Source organism: Papio anubis, chromosome 19 (genome assembly GCF_008728515.1).
Source record: "Papio anubis isolate 15944 chromosome 19, Panubis1.0, whole genome shotgun sequence".
NCBI lineage: Eukaryota > Metazoa > Chordata > Mammalia > Primates > Cercopithecidae > Papio > Papio anubis.
This window is the reverse complement of record NC_044994.1, coordinates 28154060-28169025: the sequence shown is the minus strand read 5'-3', so window position 1 is coordinate 28169025 and position 14966 is coordinate 28154060. Positions and strand designations below refer to the sequence as shown.

Sequence of the window (14966 nt, the reverse complement as noted above, 5' to 3'; positions counted from 1 at the left end):
TTTTTTTTTTTTTGAGATGGAGTCTTGCTCTGTCACCCAGGCTAGAGTGCAGTGGGCGTGATCTTGGCTCACTGCAACCTCCGCCTCCTGGGCTCAAGCGATTCTCCTGCCTCAACCTCCTGAGTAGCTGGGATTACAAGCACCCATCACCACACCCAGCTAATTTTTGTGTTTTTAGTAGAGACAGGGTTTCACCATGTTGGGCAGGCTGGTCTTGAACTCCTGACCTCGTGACCCACCCACCTCGGCTTCCCAAAGTGCTGGGATTACAGGCGTGAGCCACCACACCTGGCCCAATATTATCATTTCTACTTTACAGAAAAAACATGAGGTGCAGAGAACAAGTCATACGTCCCCTCGCTGGTGTGCAGTGGAGCGGGGACTCGTTCCCCAGTGGTCCAGCCTCAGGCACACACAGTTAGTGCTGACTCTATTGTCAAGGCCATGGCCCTACATGCAGGACCCTTGAGTCTGTGTGGGGTCCATGGGGATCTAAAGCCCTTCCCATCTATGTCCAAGGCCTTCTCCGGAATCCTGTAGGTGATTAGTTGCCTACCCAACCCTGTGTCACCACTGTTGATCCAGCAGAACCCTGGGTCAGCCACCATTTTCAGCCTTGACACATTCGACCTTACAGGTCCCAGCTGTCACCATCTGAAAGATTCCTGAGCATAACTCACACCACCTGCCCTTGCAGCCTGGGGATGAGGCATATGCCAACAACCCAGGCAGAGGCCTCTGGCATTTGAGGGCAAGTGACAGCCTGTACCCAGACTCCCTCTGTAACACTCATAGTGGGGCTCACTGAGGTTGCTGCTAACACTGCCTCACAAGTCTGGGAGTCTCTGCTTTAACTGATTCTTCCGGCTAACTAGGTGCCAGGCTGAGCTGATCCTAGGTGCTGGAGAACCAGCCATGCTGTCAATGTGTGGGCTGACTTATTCCAAACGGTGCCACCTTTTAAAGCCACTGGGTTCACCTTTTAAAGCCACTGTTTCAACTGCTGCAATCTCTTGTCAGTGCTGAGGGCAAAGGCCTGGTAGCTCACCCTCCTTACACCATGGGGGCCTTTCACCTCTCCTGTGTGCAGTTCTTATCTGCAGGCCCCGGTCGTCTCACAGCTCTGGAGAAGTCTCTCAAATGGGGGCAGAATTCACTGAACCACCTGTGTCACCTCCAGTCAACCTCTGCCTCCCAGATCTGAGCCCTGCCATCAGCCTGTCCCCGCCAGCAACCTGAATTCTGCTGATCCCCAAAGCCAGACCCACCTCTTGCATAATCCTCCAGGAGAAACAGACCAACCCCTACCTTGCTGAACTCCTCTGGCCCCTCCCCTGTGGCAAGGTTACCTTTGAGCCACCGATGGCCTCGGGATGTAGAAGTCTTCTCCTGCTAGGTAGGCAGAGGCTGTGCCTCCTCCAAAGTAGGTCTTCCTCAGTAGAGGAGCCGCACGATTATGGACCAGCAGAGCACCCAGGCCGGTAGGGAACCCGAAGATCTTATAGAAGGAGATGGGGACAAAGTCGGCCTGGTGAGCTGACAGGTCCAAAGGCGAGGTGCTCACATAGGAGGCTGCATCGAGCAGCACAAACCACTTCCCAGGTGTGCTCACAGGGTGCAACCGCCCAGACTTGACCTCTTCTATCCAGGACAGGGGGTATCTGACTCCAGAAAAGTTACTCTGAGCTGGGTAGCAGAAGAGATGCGGCAGTTGGCAGTCTGGGTCGCTGACCGAAGCACCACGTTCCTCTGCAGACCACAGGTCCTCTGGCCTGACCGGGGTGGACGTGACATTTATGGCCATGGTCACGTTCCTCATGCCCACTACAGAGGTGTGGCTGTCGGTGAGGTAACAGAACTGACTCCCACTGCTCTCTGGGCCCTGGGACACCCATGGAAAGGCCTCTGCCACCAGTTTGAGAGCAGCCGTGCTCCCAGAAGTGAAGATCACAGTGTAGTCCTCCGCGGTGGTGTGGAAGTGCGCCAGGATTCTGGAAGAAGCACAACATCCCGGCAACCCCCGGATCTCAGCCCCAGCGCTGAATGTTTGCAGGCTGTTTTGTTTCTATTAACTATGACATCTCTACCTTAATGGATAGATAGGCTTTGCCACAGCTGTGAAGTTAGAGCAGGGGCAATGGAAGCCGTGGGAACGAGTTCCAGTTGGCGAAATCCTCTTACCTCCCAAATATCACTGGATATCTCCAATTTGATATGACGAAAATCCACGATAAACTTAATCAGAGTTGATACTACCCTCTCTCTTGGTGCTTTCTATGTAGCTCTAACATAACAAGGTTTAAGTAGTAATCAACCTGTTTACATTGCTTTTAATTTTGGCAACCCTAATAGCAAAACAGTACCACTTTCAAATTTGAAATAACTCGAAATTGTGTTAATAATTTTAAGTACCACCTGGAAATTATTTGCCAGATACTATTACATGTAGAAAGTATAGAGAGCTGTTTAACATACAAATACTAGTAAGAAAAGGGGAAAAAAAGGGAAAAAAGACAGGAAGAAAACAAGGTGCTTAATAAAACTTCTTATGAAAAGGAAAACCAGAGAATTAGTACTTTTCTTCTTTCCGAAAACAAGACCTGGGATCCTGGATCACTCCCTGTCACTCTGGCACTACAGAGTCTCTGGAGCCACACAGAACAGCTGTGTGTATCTACCTGTGCCTCTCACCTGCCCCACATTGCATCTACTCACCCCTGCCTTTCTGAGCTCTGACTCTGATGTTTCTCAACATGCATGCATTGCCTTTTAGCCAACTGTGATCCTCCTGAAACCAACTCAGAACCTTTGTGGGATGCAGGCAAGTCTTAGGAAGGAAGTCTGTCTGCCTAGGTATGCCCAGTTCGGCAGGTGTCCGTGATGCTTACCTGTAGCGCACCTGCTCCACAGTGTCATAGGTGAGCTTGCTGCTGATGTTCTGGCTGTGAGGATTACCTGGCAGGTTACAAAGACAAGGCCACCAAGTCACTACTTAGGGTCTCTTCTTTTGTGTTCCTTCCAAACCCACTCCTTCAGTTTCTCAAAAAGCTCAACATAAAACTGCCATATCACCTCACAATTCCACTTCTAGATTTCTACCCCTCAAAAATGAAAACTTATGTCCATACAGACTTGCACGTGAATGTTCATAGCTTTATTCAGAAAGCCAAATTCTGGAAACAATGTAAATGTCCATCAACGGGCGAACAGATAAACAAAATATGCTACATCCATAAAATAAAAGTGATTTGGTTTTTTGTTGTCTTGCTCTGTCACTCAGGATGGAGTTCAGTGGCATGATCATAGGTCACTGCAGCCTCAAACTCCTGGGCTCAAGCGATCCTCCCATCTCAGCCTCCTGAGTAACTGTGACTACAGGTGTGCACCACTACACTCGGCTAACTTTTTAAAATTACTTTTTGTAGAGATGAGGTCTCACTATGTTGCCCAGGCTGGTCTTGAACTCTTGGGTTCAAGCAATGTTCCTGCCTCAGCCTCCCCAAGTGCTAGGATTATGGGCATGAGCCACTGCACCCAGCCAGGGAAGTTATTTGCCAATAAAAAGGAACAAACTACTGGCTATGTCATGAAAGAACTTCAAAAGCATGGTAAATGAAATACTCCAGACACAAGAATATACAAAATGCATGAATCAATTTACATTAAATGTCCAGCAAAAGAATTGTAAAGAGATACACAAAGTCGATTAGCAATTGCCTGGGGCTGAGGGCAGCAACAAGGATTAGCTGTAATGGGCATGAAGGATCTTTTTGGGGGAAGGAAAACATCTAACTGATTTATAGTGATGATTGCATCACTAGGTCAATTACTAAAAAAATCATTATTGGACACCTGAAATAGATTTTTTGTTTGTTTGTTTGCTTGCTTTTTTTAGAGACAGAATCTTACTCTATCACTCAGGCTGGAGTACAGTGGCATGATCATAGCTCACTATAACCTTGAATTCCTGGGCTCAAGGGCTCCTCCTGCCTCAGCCTCCTGAATAGCTAGCACCACAGGCATGTGCCACCACACCTGGCTGATATTGTAAATTTTGGTTTTTTGTAAAGATAGGCTCTTGCTATGTTGCCCAGGCTTGTCTTGAACTCTTGGGCTCAAGCAATCCTCCTACCTTGACCTCCCAAAGCACTGGGATTATAGGCCTGAGACACTGTACCCAGCTGGTAAATTTTATGATACGGTTAAAAAAAAAAAAAATCTCTCCTCACTAGTAAAACCAAATGTGATTGGGAAGAGTATTTTAGAGCTGGAAGTCAGCTCAGAAGCAGGCCAGTGCAAGAGGCTCTTCTACATGTTCCGAACAGGTGGCAATGGCTCTGTTTTAACTCCAGAGAACGTAGTATACAGCCTCAGGAGGCAGCCCTTTTCTCCAAGCATGAAGCAGAGCCAAGAACACCACTTAATCTAAGTCCCCACCTATTGCCCTGCAGATCCCACCACCGCTACTGATACCATTCCTGCAGAAATAATTGATCCCGGCCTCCAAATATGTGAACGGGGCCACTGTGCTGGCCTTAGCCACCCACTCTCAAGGATGAAGGCCCTCCTCCCAATTTCAATCTTCCTTTTAACTTCTAGTTTTGCTGCCTTCTACACTTCACCAAGTGTATCCTAGAGTATCATGACCTCCCTCAAACTCAGCCCCCAGACAGGCCTTGGTAGGGCCTGACCTATCAGGCCAGGCACCAGCATTTCTCAGGAGCTATATGTGCTCATTAACGCAGACTTTGCCCTTTTGTTTTAGATTTATTTTTTCCTTCAAAATACACTGAAAGATTGCACTGGATTTCTGGCCACTGCAGCTACCACATGTTCTGTTTCCACATTGCTAGTAGCCTGTGGGACCTGGTAATTATCCTAATTATCTTTCCTCTGCTTGGCTTTAGCTCTGCATCATTAGGACCACCTGTAATCTCATCTCTGCCATCTCTCAGGCTTTCCCACGGTTGTGGCTCTTGCAAAGGTCAAAGAAGGAGAATTACAAGTCCCTTTGCAAATTGCAGATTAAAATCAAGATAAATCCCTCCTTGGCACCTTCCCAGAAGACTGTTCCCCAGATTTAAATATCTGCTGGCTGCATAGAGCCAAGATACAAACCCCTTAATGTGGCATAACAGAAGTATCCTGAATCAAGGCACTCTGGTGGAGGCTAACGGCTTGGGTTCTGGAGCTAAACTACCTGGAAACCCAGCTTCTAGCTCCCCCAAGCTCCAGTCCTTCCTGTGAAGCCTCAGACTAGTTACTTGCCCTCTCTGGGGCCCTATTTCTTCACCTATAAAACAGGAGTGATACCAGAACCTATGCTTCTTGGGTTGTTGTGAGGCTGAAAAGAGAAAGCTCATAGCGAGTACCTGATACATGTTATTTATCGCTATTCTCATCACAAATATTACAATTGTTACTGCCACTATGATTTCAAATTCCCTTTCCAAAGCATGTGAGGATCATGTTGTGCTGCTAATAAATGCCACTGATGACAATACCATTGCTCCTAGAACAAAGATCAAGCATCTACAATGTGCTGCACTGGCTTCTTCTCCCTCCCTCCCTCCCCATTCGGACCTCTCCCACTCTCCTCCCTCCATGTTCCTGGACTGGTTCCTGAAACCACTACAGGGTCTTGGCTCAGGCTGTTACCCTGCCTGCTCGCACTTCTCCCCATCTTGTCTGAGTGAATTCTGGCTCATCCTCCTCATCCACTCCACTCCAAAGGAAACTTTCCCTGACATACACAAGCCAATCCCACTGTCACTACAGATACAGGCTGGCCTGGAACTAGGCACCTGTTGTCCATAGTCCTTCACACAGTTGGTAATCTCATTTATTTGGAGTTCACGTAAGGTCTTGTCTTCCAGGACTAGATCACAGTGTCCAAGAAGAAAGGGATTTGTTTATTTTGTTCCCATTATAGCACTGTGCCACACACATCAGAGTGGCTCGATGAGCATTTATAGAGTGAATGACTGAATTAACATCCCTCCTGCTGCCCTACTTTCTGCACTGTACAGGGTCACTCACCACCATCAAACATAGCACCTTTGAATCTCTGTGCCCTTCCTAACACTGGCCCCTTCTTCTGGTAGTAACCTGTGTGTCTGTCCCTGAGCCAGCTCCCTCCATCCCGGCCACACGTTTACAGTACAGAATGGCCCAGGGTGCCTGCCTGGCCCCTATCTTACATGGGGCTTATTCAGCTTTTTGTGGTCAGAACAGTCCCGGTCTATTAATCCAACATTTAATATGCATAGGTATATCAGCTGCATGTAGTTGACTAAAACCCGTTTCAGGCGTTTTTCATTACCGTAAGTGTTTTCCATGAGATCATTAGTGAAGCTTTCGAGCTGGCTCTGGGAGAACAAGGTGGCACCTGCATGGTCAAGGTAGACAGTTCCTGAAAGAAAAAATAAACCTGCACGTTGTTTCTCATGGGTATTTCAGTCCTTTTACCTGAATCTGGTTTGTATAAGCCCAACCGATGCCATCTAATGCGTGTTGACGTAACACCAGGCCACTGACTTGAGCCCGGTGCCTCTTGATATGTGCCTCTTAATCCAAGTGTAGGCATGAGCAGTGGAAGGACTGCGCTTCTAATGCTGAAGGACTTTTCAAGCCCTGAGAGAGCCCTCCTGATTAATCAGCTCTCTTCACTCTTTTGTGAACCTGGAACAGCATCCCTCACAGAGAAGGTGCCCAGCAGACATTGGTGATGAATGACAGCAAAGCTGTTTCACATTGTGACTCACAACCTGTTCTGGAGGTTCTAGGAGGATTCCCTGAGGGGAGAGCCCTGATCCTACTTTCCCACACTGCTCTGCACCCCTCAACCCTAATGCAGCTGTGAGAGCTTCTAAGAATACAAGGAATGCAAATGATCCCTCCAGCCTCTCTCACAGAGAAATGCAAATTTAGATGAAAATGAGATACTGTGGTTTACTGATCAGATTGGCGGAGATCAGTGGTTGGATCCCTCACTGTGTGAATGGAGCTGCGGCGAAACAAGCTCACTGGTACACGGCTGGTAGGAGGGTACACAGGTACACCTTCTTTATGCTCAGCAATTTGGCAACGTCAGTTCACACTTTAAAATGTACACACCCTTTGACCTAGCAATTCCTCTTGCAGGAATTCATCTTACAAATACCCACATTTTTGTGGAATGACATGAATATCAGGATATTCAACGAACTATTGCCTGCAATAGCAAAAGATTGGAAACAACTTAAATGTCCATCGATGCGCTTTTAAAATAAACACTGTACACTAATAAGTACTGACATGAAACTCTGAGATACCCTTTTAAGTACATATAATAAGAAGAGATTCATTCATTCACTTATCAAATGTTTTGTATAGAATGGGTTGTTTTATCAAAGCTTAACTGAGACGTAACATAAAATTCACCCTCTTAAAGTATACAATTCAGTGGTTTTTAACATATTCATAAAATTACATAAGTACCATTAATTTTAGAATATTTTCATTCATCCCCAAAAGAAATCCCATATAATTACCAATCACTCCCCAGTGCCTCCAACCCCAGCCCTTGATAACCACTAACCTACTTTCTGCTTCTCTAGATTTGCCTATTCTGAACATTTCATGTAAAAGGAACCATACAATATGTGGCCTTTAGTGTCTGACTTCTTTCACTTAGCATAATGTTTTCAAGGTACATCCACATTGCAGCATGTATCAGAACTTCCTTTAATAGCAGAATAGTTTTCCATTGTATGAATATACCACATTTTATGTATCCATTCATTTACTGAGGAATATTTGGGTTTCCAGTTTTGTGTATTATAAATGATTGCTGCTATGAATATTGGTGTACAAGTTTTTATGTGGATGTATTTTCTCTCATTTGGTGGGTTGTCCTTTCACTTTCTTGATGGTGTTCATTAAAACATACAAGTTCTTTTTAACTTTGATAAAATACAATTTGTCTATTTTTGTTGTTGCATTTTTGGTGTCGTAAATTATTGTCTAATCCAACAAGGTCCTAGTGATTTATGCTTATGTATTACTCTAAGAATATTATACTTTTAGCTGTTTCATATTTAGGTCTTTGATCCACTGAGTTAATTTTTGAATGCAGTATGAGGTAGGGGTCCAAGTTCATTCTTTTGCATGTCAATATCCAGTTGTCCCAATATCACTCATTGAAGAAGTTATTATTTGCCTCATTGAATAGTCTTGGAATCTGTTGAAAATCAATTGACCATAGACATATGGGTTTTTTGAATTAAAATTCTATTTCATTGGTCTATATGTGTATACTTATGCCAATATTACACTGTCTTTATTCTGTAACTTTGCAGTAAGTTTTGAAACTGGAAAGTGTGAGTCCTCCAACTTTGATCTTCAAGATTGCTTTGAGGTCAGGTGTGGTGGCACACACCTGTAATCCCAGTACTTTGGGAAGCCAAGGCGAGTGGATCATTTGAGGTCAGGAGTTCAAGACCAGCCTGGCCAACATGGTGAAACCCCATCTCTACTACAAATACAAAAATTAGCCAGGCAGTAATGATGTGCGCCTGTAATCCCAGCTACTTGGGAGGCTGAGGCAGGAGAATCACTTGAGCCTGGGAGGCGGAGATTGCAATGAGCTGAGATTGCACCACTGCACTCCAGTCTTTATGACAGAGACCCTGACTCAAAAAATAAAATAAAATAAAATGATTGCTTTGGCTATTCTGAGTCACTTGCATTTCTATATAAATTTTAAAATCAGCTTGTCAACTTCTGCAAAAAGGCAGCTGGGATTTTGATAGGAATTTCATTGAATCTATATATCAATTTGGAGATTATTACCATGTTAACAATATTAAGTCTTCCAACCCATCAATACAGGATATCTTCCCATTTATTTAGGTCTTCTTTAATTTCTTTCAATGATGTTTTACAATTTTCAGTGTATGTCATACTTCTTTTGATAAATTTTTTGTGTATTTTATTATTTTTGATGCCTTAGGAACTATTTTTCTAATTTCATTTTCATAGTATTTATTGCCAATGTATAGAAATTGAACTGATGTTTGCATATTGATCTTATATCCTACTGCTTGGCTAAATTTGTTTTTAAATTCCAATAGTTTTGTGTGTGGATTCCTTGAAATTTTTTATATACAAAATTACATTATTGGCAAGTAGAGATAGTTTTACTTCTTTCCAATGCGGAACCCTTCTATTTTGTTTTCTTGCCTAATTGCCCTGGCTAGAGCCTCCAGTACAATGCTGAATGGAAGTGGTGAGAACAGGCACCTTTGTCTTGTTTCAAACTCAGGATGGAAGTTTTCAGTCTTTCACCACAAAGTATGATGTTAGCTGTGGGGGTTTTGAAGATGACCTTTATCAGTTGGTTAATTTTCCTTTCATTCCTAGTTTATTGTGTTTGCACTCAAGAAGTATTTATTGAGCACCTACTATGTGCCAGGCATTGTTCTAAGTGCTGGGGACATAGCAATGAACAAAATAGAAGCTAGTATGATAATGGCAGAGGAAGACCTTAAACACAAACTATGTCAGGTGTTGAGACATACGGCTCACTTTTGGTTTTTAAAAAAAAAAAGTGTAAGGGCTGGATACAGTGACTCACATCTATAATCCCAGGATTTCGGGAGGCCGAGGTAGGAGGATTGCTCGAGGCCAGGAATTTGAGACCAGAATAAGCAACATAGTGAGACCTCTTCTCTATAGAAATATATATCCAGGCATGGTGGTGCACACCTGTAGTCCCAGCTACTTGGGAGGCTGAGGCAAGAGGATAGCTTAAGACCAAGAGGTCAAGGTGGCAGTGAGCTATAATCATGTCACTGCATTCCAGTCTGGGTGACAGAGCAAGTCCCTGTCTCAAAAAGTGCGCATATGCACACATAAATATAGACAACCACTGGAAAGATACACAAGACATGAGTGACAGCAGTTGACTCTGAGGTGGCCACAGTGGCTGCAGCTGGAGTGAGAGGGAGGCTCCCTGGTGATTCTTCACCTTCCTTTGGCAACTTTTGAATCTGATACCATTAAATGTTGTATCAGTCCATTCTCACATTGCTATAAAGAACTACCTGAGACTGGGTAGTTTATAAAGAAAAGAGGTTTAATTGACTCACAGTTGCACAGGCTATATAGGAGGCATGGCTAGGGAGGTCTCAGGAAACTTTACAATCTTGATGGAAGGCAAAGAAAGCACATCTTAATATGGTGACGGGAGGGAGGGAGGGGGAGAGAAAGAGAGAGAGAGAGAGAGAAAGGGTGGGGGAGAGAAAGCACTTGTGAAGGGGGAGGTGCTACACACTTTTTTTCTTTTTCTTTTTCTTTCTTTTTTTTTTTTTTGAGAGAGAGAGAGAGTCTTGCTCTGTCACCCAGGCTAGAGTGCAGGGGCTCAATCTCGGCTCACTGAAACCTCCACCTCCTGGGTTCAGCCTCCCAAATAGCTGGGATTACAGGCATGTGCCACCATACTGGGCTAATTTTTTATACTTTTAGTAGAGATGGGGTTTTGCCATGTTGGCCAGGCTGGCCTCCCAAAGTGCTGGGATTACAGTTATGAGCCACTGCACCTGGCTAAAGAAAGTTAGTTTGTTTGTTTGTTTTGAGACAGTATTTCACTGTGTTGCCCCGGCTGAAGTGCAGTGGCGCAATCTCAGCTCACTGCAGCTTTGACTTCCCAGGTTCAAGCAATTCTCCCACCTCAGCCTCCTCAGTAGCTGGGACTTTAGGCATGAGCCTGCCTAATTTTTGTATGTTTTGTAGAGACGGGGTTTCACCATGTTGCCCAGGCTGTTCTTGAACTCCTGGGCTCAAGTGATTGGCCCACCTCAGCCTCCCAAGTGCTAGGATTACAAGCTTGAGCCACCATACCCAGTTTGTGCTACACACTTTAAACAACCTGATCTTGTAAGAACTCACTCTCACGAGAACTGCAAGGGGGAAATCCACCGCCTTGATCCAATCACCTCCTACCAGGTCCCTTGCCCAACACTGGGAATTACAATTAGACATGAGATTTAGGTGGGGACACAGAGCGAAACCATATCAAATGTATGACCTAGTCCAAAAAGATACTTTTAAAACAATGTTCTGAGTCTTTTACTAAAGATTCAGAAATACAAAGCTACCAAACCAGAAGAAAGGCTTTTGTTCACCTAGGCATCAAGGCCACAGGTGAGACCTGGAAGCTGCTGGGGAGCGTCTCACACTGTGCCACAGTCTTCTGCAGGCCCAAGTAGCTATTGGAGAAAAAGCTGCTTTGGCTTTTGGTCCAACGGTTAATTTTGCAGGAAAAACAAAAGGGTGCGAAAGTTGTGTTAGATCATACATGTGATGTTAGGAGAAAGTCAGCCAGCATAGGGATTAATGGTACAGAATCCAAGTCAATCAACCCAGACTTGAATCCTGGCTCCACCACTAGCCACTCTGGGCCCCTGTTCCTTCATCTGCAGATGGGACAAAGGTTAAATGAGCTGGTATATGGCAGCACATAGTCCAATGCTCGGGACACAGGTGTAGCTGCTATTAGAAACAGGTGAATGACACCAAAGTTAAATGGCATCAGATCTTCAGGAAAGAGAATTCCAGAGTCAGCTCTAGGTCATCCTTGTCCAGTTCTCATTCCAGCATGATGAGTAGTCATCATTCAGCACGAAGGCTTCCAGAGACCCTTGACACACATCTGTGTATTCAATATGCTCCCTTCACAAAGGCAAGGAAGTTCCCATCCAAATCGCTAGGTAACACATTTCAGCCCTTAAAGCTTAAGCATTTAATTATTCTGAGCTACTACTTAACCAGAGAATTCTCAAACTGGCAGAAAAACTTCATGAGGGGAGAGGAGGAGCGAGGAAGAGATTGTATTATTTTGGTTGGTTTTTCCTGCCCTCTCTCTGGCTTGTTTCTAGGAGAAAGACAAGTGGACATGTTCCAAGACTCCCAGCAGTGGGAGGGGCATCAGGTTAGTGCACAAATGTCCACTTTAACCATAATGTAGAGGAAATACGGGGAACTTGCATTAAATAAAAGATGCCCACAACACTACCAGAAATACAGTAAGCGGTAAAGGAGTTCTGAGGGCCAGCCTGGCTGACACATCCCAATTTTGCATTTGAGGGGGAATGTACTGTTCTTTGAGGAACAGGAGTGAAACCAGGAGGGGACAAGCATATAGCTCTACTTTCCCAGGGTAGCATTGAGGGGAGAGGTAGGCCAATAGTAGGTGTGAGAGATCACAGCTGGAGGAGATTTAGGGGATTAAGGAGGTGTGGTGCTGACATAATTACTCAGGTAGCCTTTAAGAGCTGCTTCAAAGAATGGAGAGCCTCCCTCCCCAGCACCTGTGGGCATTCATAGTCTCTGTCTATTTCTGAGTGGTAGGAAATTTCCATAATTAACAGATGAGAGAGACAGAATACAAAAGAAGGGTGAGGAGCTGTCTCCAGCAGGTGACCCTGCGACAGGGAAGGATGAAGAGTGAATAGACAGAGGCTGGCAGAAGGCACCCCTGTCTCCCTCCTGACTCTCCCTACTTAGGAAGCCAGAGGAGACACACAGGAGGAGACCACAGTTCTCACAGTCCCCAAAGGGAAAACACAGTTACCCTTCACAGCACTAGGAAGTGACCCGGAGCGCTGAAATCAGCTACCCAAGTAGTGAAACCTAAGTCATGGTTGCTGTTCTGCCCCGAAAAGGGGAGTAGTTACCAGTTGTTCATTGCGACAGAGCAGATGCACTCAAACCCCGGTGCCCTGTGCCACGAGGTGCCCACTTCACCTGCAGACCCTCCCTGACCGTCCAGTAGGCGGCTCTGGGGGTTTGATGAAGCCCTGCACCCAAAGTCCCTGTCACAGGGATGAGTCACTAACTTGGGTCCGGGCAGCAGAGGGCCGGGTGGGCCAAGGCCAGATGGAGCTTGATTTGCAATTTCATCAGCCTGTTCCGCTCTGAGGAAAGGCACGATGTGATCTTGGTCTTCTTATCTAATTCACGGGCGCTCCCTGTTCTTAAAGGTGAAATCGCACTGTTTGCTAATTCTTCTAGTCCTCCAGCCAACTGGAGCTCAGAGGGATTGTTCTGACGCTGCAAGAGTGAGGAAAATGAGGTTTCGAAAATGAAAGCTGAATACGGGCTAACCCAGAGGAGTCTGCAGAGTGCAGCCTTGGGAGGCCCCTACCAGAAGGCCTTGGCCTCTGGGTCCCAACCTGGCGCGCCGGCAGAGGTGCTGTCCCAGCCCGGGCGCTGGCGGCCCACGCACCGCTCCTACCCCGGGCGGACATCCGAAGGGTCACGGCCGCTGGACATGCTGTCTTTTGCAACCCCGACCCCAGCAGGCCCTTTAGAGTGAGGGGTCTCCCACAAGAGAGGGCAAGGACCATCCTAAGCCCTCTCGCGGAGGGCGGGAAAAGGGGAAGAGGGCTGGGTCAGTCCTGCCCACTGGAAAGTCTGAAGAGTAAGAGTAGCAAGAAGCCTTGGGGCTGCAGGTGGGACCTCAGGGAGCCATGTCTACGAAGCGGACGCGTGGACACGTCGCTCGTGGAGTTTTGATTCAAAATGCGCCCCAATTTATTCAAAATGCCCCAGTGGCCTCTGCGCACTGACCACCCCAGCTCCCTCCCTCACTGCTGAATGGCCAGGACCTTACTTGACAAATTAGGTAGCGCCGCTCTCACTAGCAGCAAAAGAGCCGTCCACGTCGGTTCCAGAAACCTCGTGTCCCCACGCCTGCCCCCCGCTCCCGCCTCACCTGCCAGGCGGCGGAACTCGCGCGCCCGCAGCTCGCGCAGGCTGCCTGGGCCGTAGCCGTAGCCGTAGGCTAGCCGCGGTGCGCTCGGGTCCCGGGACCCCGCGAAGGCCGGCAGCTCCCGCCCCGACTCCGCCGCCGCGCTGGCCATGGCTCGGGTTCGTCCATCCAGGCTGACCCGGCCCGGGAAGTGCGCGAAGCCTGCCCCCGGCGACTCCGCCCCTGCCGCGCCTCCCGGGCCGCCAGCCTGCAGCCTCTCGGAATCCACGGCCTAGGTGTGGCGCCCCGGCCGGACTTTAACTTCTGGCCCGCCCTTTTCCCACCTGGCCACGGGAGCGGGTGCTAGTCTTTAAACAACCTCTCGATGGGTCCCACGAAGATGTTTCCAGACCCTTGGAATGCCAAGTTCAACTTTAGCTATGTCCCGCGGAGAGGCTGGTGGAAGAAGCAACGAGGTGATCTTTCCTGCTTGGCATCCTGGAACCCCGCGACCCTCCTCCTCGCAGGGGTCCCGGGACCCTCACCCTCTCAAGCAGGTACCGGCGTCTTGAGGGGGCGCGGGGAGGGGGCGTTCTCGGGTTACTGCTACCCAGCGGGGCACCTGCTTGCAGTTTGTGAGAATGCGGCTGAGCAAAGGTTAGAAAAGGGAAAAGATCAGGGATCCACGAAGCTAATGAATTCTCAGTGGCTGCACACCGTCGGAACCTGGAGGCTCGGGGGCTTTCCCTGGAGCCGGCACAGCAACTCCAAGTGAGCTGGGTTTCCCTCCCTCCCAACCTCCCAACCGCGCACTGGGCCCTCCTCCCTCCCTCCCCACCCCTGCATCCCGCCCCGCACTTCCCGCACGTGGGTGTAGCCGGGCCCTCTCTACTGAGGCGAGAGTGCCCTAGAAAAAGCCGCCCCTGTCCCGGACAGGGAGTGGAATAAGAGCACCTCCTCCCATCCCTACTCGGGCCTGCACCCAGAGCACCGGAGACACAGCGGCTCTGTCTTGGAGAACAGGTGCTTCAATTGGGAGGGCCTGGCCAAACCTTATGCGCGGGAAGTGCGGAGCCGGATGCAGGGATGGGGCGGCAGTTGCAGAAGTAAAGCCCAGGCATGCGGTTGTGGGGTGGGGGGAATCTCACGTGTGATCCCAGGTGCGGAACCCGCTGCTGGGAATGGGGTGGAAGCAAAACAGGTACTGCACACCCAGGCGAGGTGCCTCGTGGGG

General features: G+C 47.6%; 1 protein-coding gene across 3 annotated transcripts in view; it reads right to left on the bottom strand.

The window, feature by feature from the left end:
* The window catches only part of MOCOS (molybdenum cofactor sulfurase), a 61383-nt gene extending 47441 nt beyond the window's left edge, over positions 1-13942 (bottom strand). The window contains exons 1-4 of one of the 3 annotated variants that reach the window (XM_031658791.1): positions 13757-13942; positions 6323-6412; positions 2889-2955; positions 1350-1991 (exon numbers count right to left, since the gene is read on the bottom strand). In XM_031658791.1, coding sequence (XP_031514651.1) covers positions 1350-1991; positions 2889-2955; positions 6323-6412; positions 13757-13904 — 947 coding nt within the window. In that variant the 5' untranslated portion in view covers positions 13905-13942. Of the gene's footprint in view, positions 1-1349; positions 1992-2888; positions 2956-6322; positions 6413-12878; positions 13668-13756 lie in introns of those variants that run through there. The other 2 variants (XM_031658794.1, XM_031658792.1) reach the window with 2 other exon arrangements.
* Positions 13943-14966: the final 1024 nt, after the last annotated feature.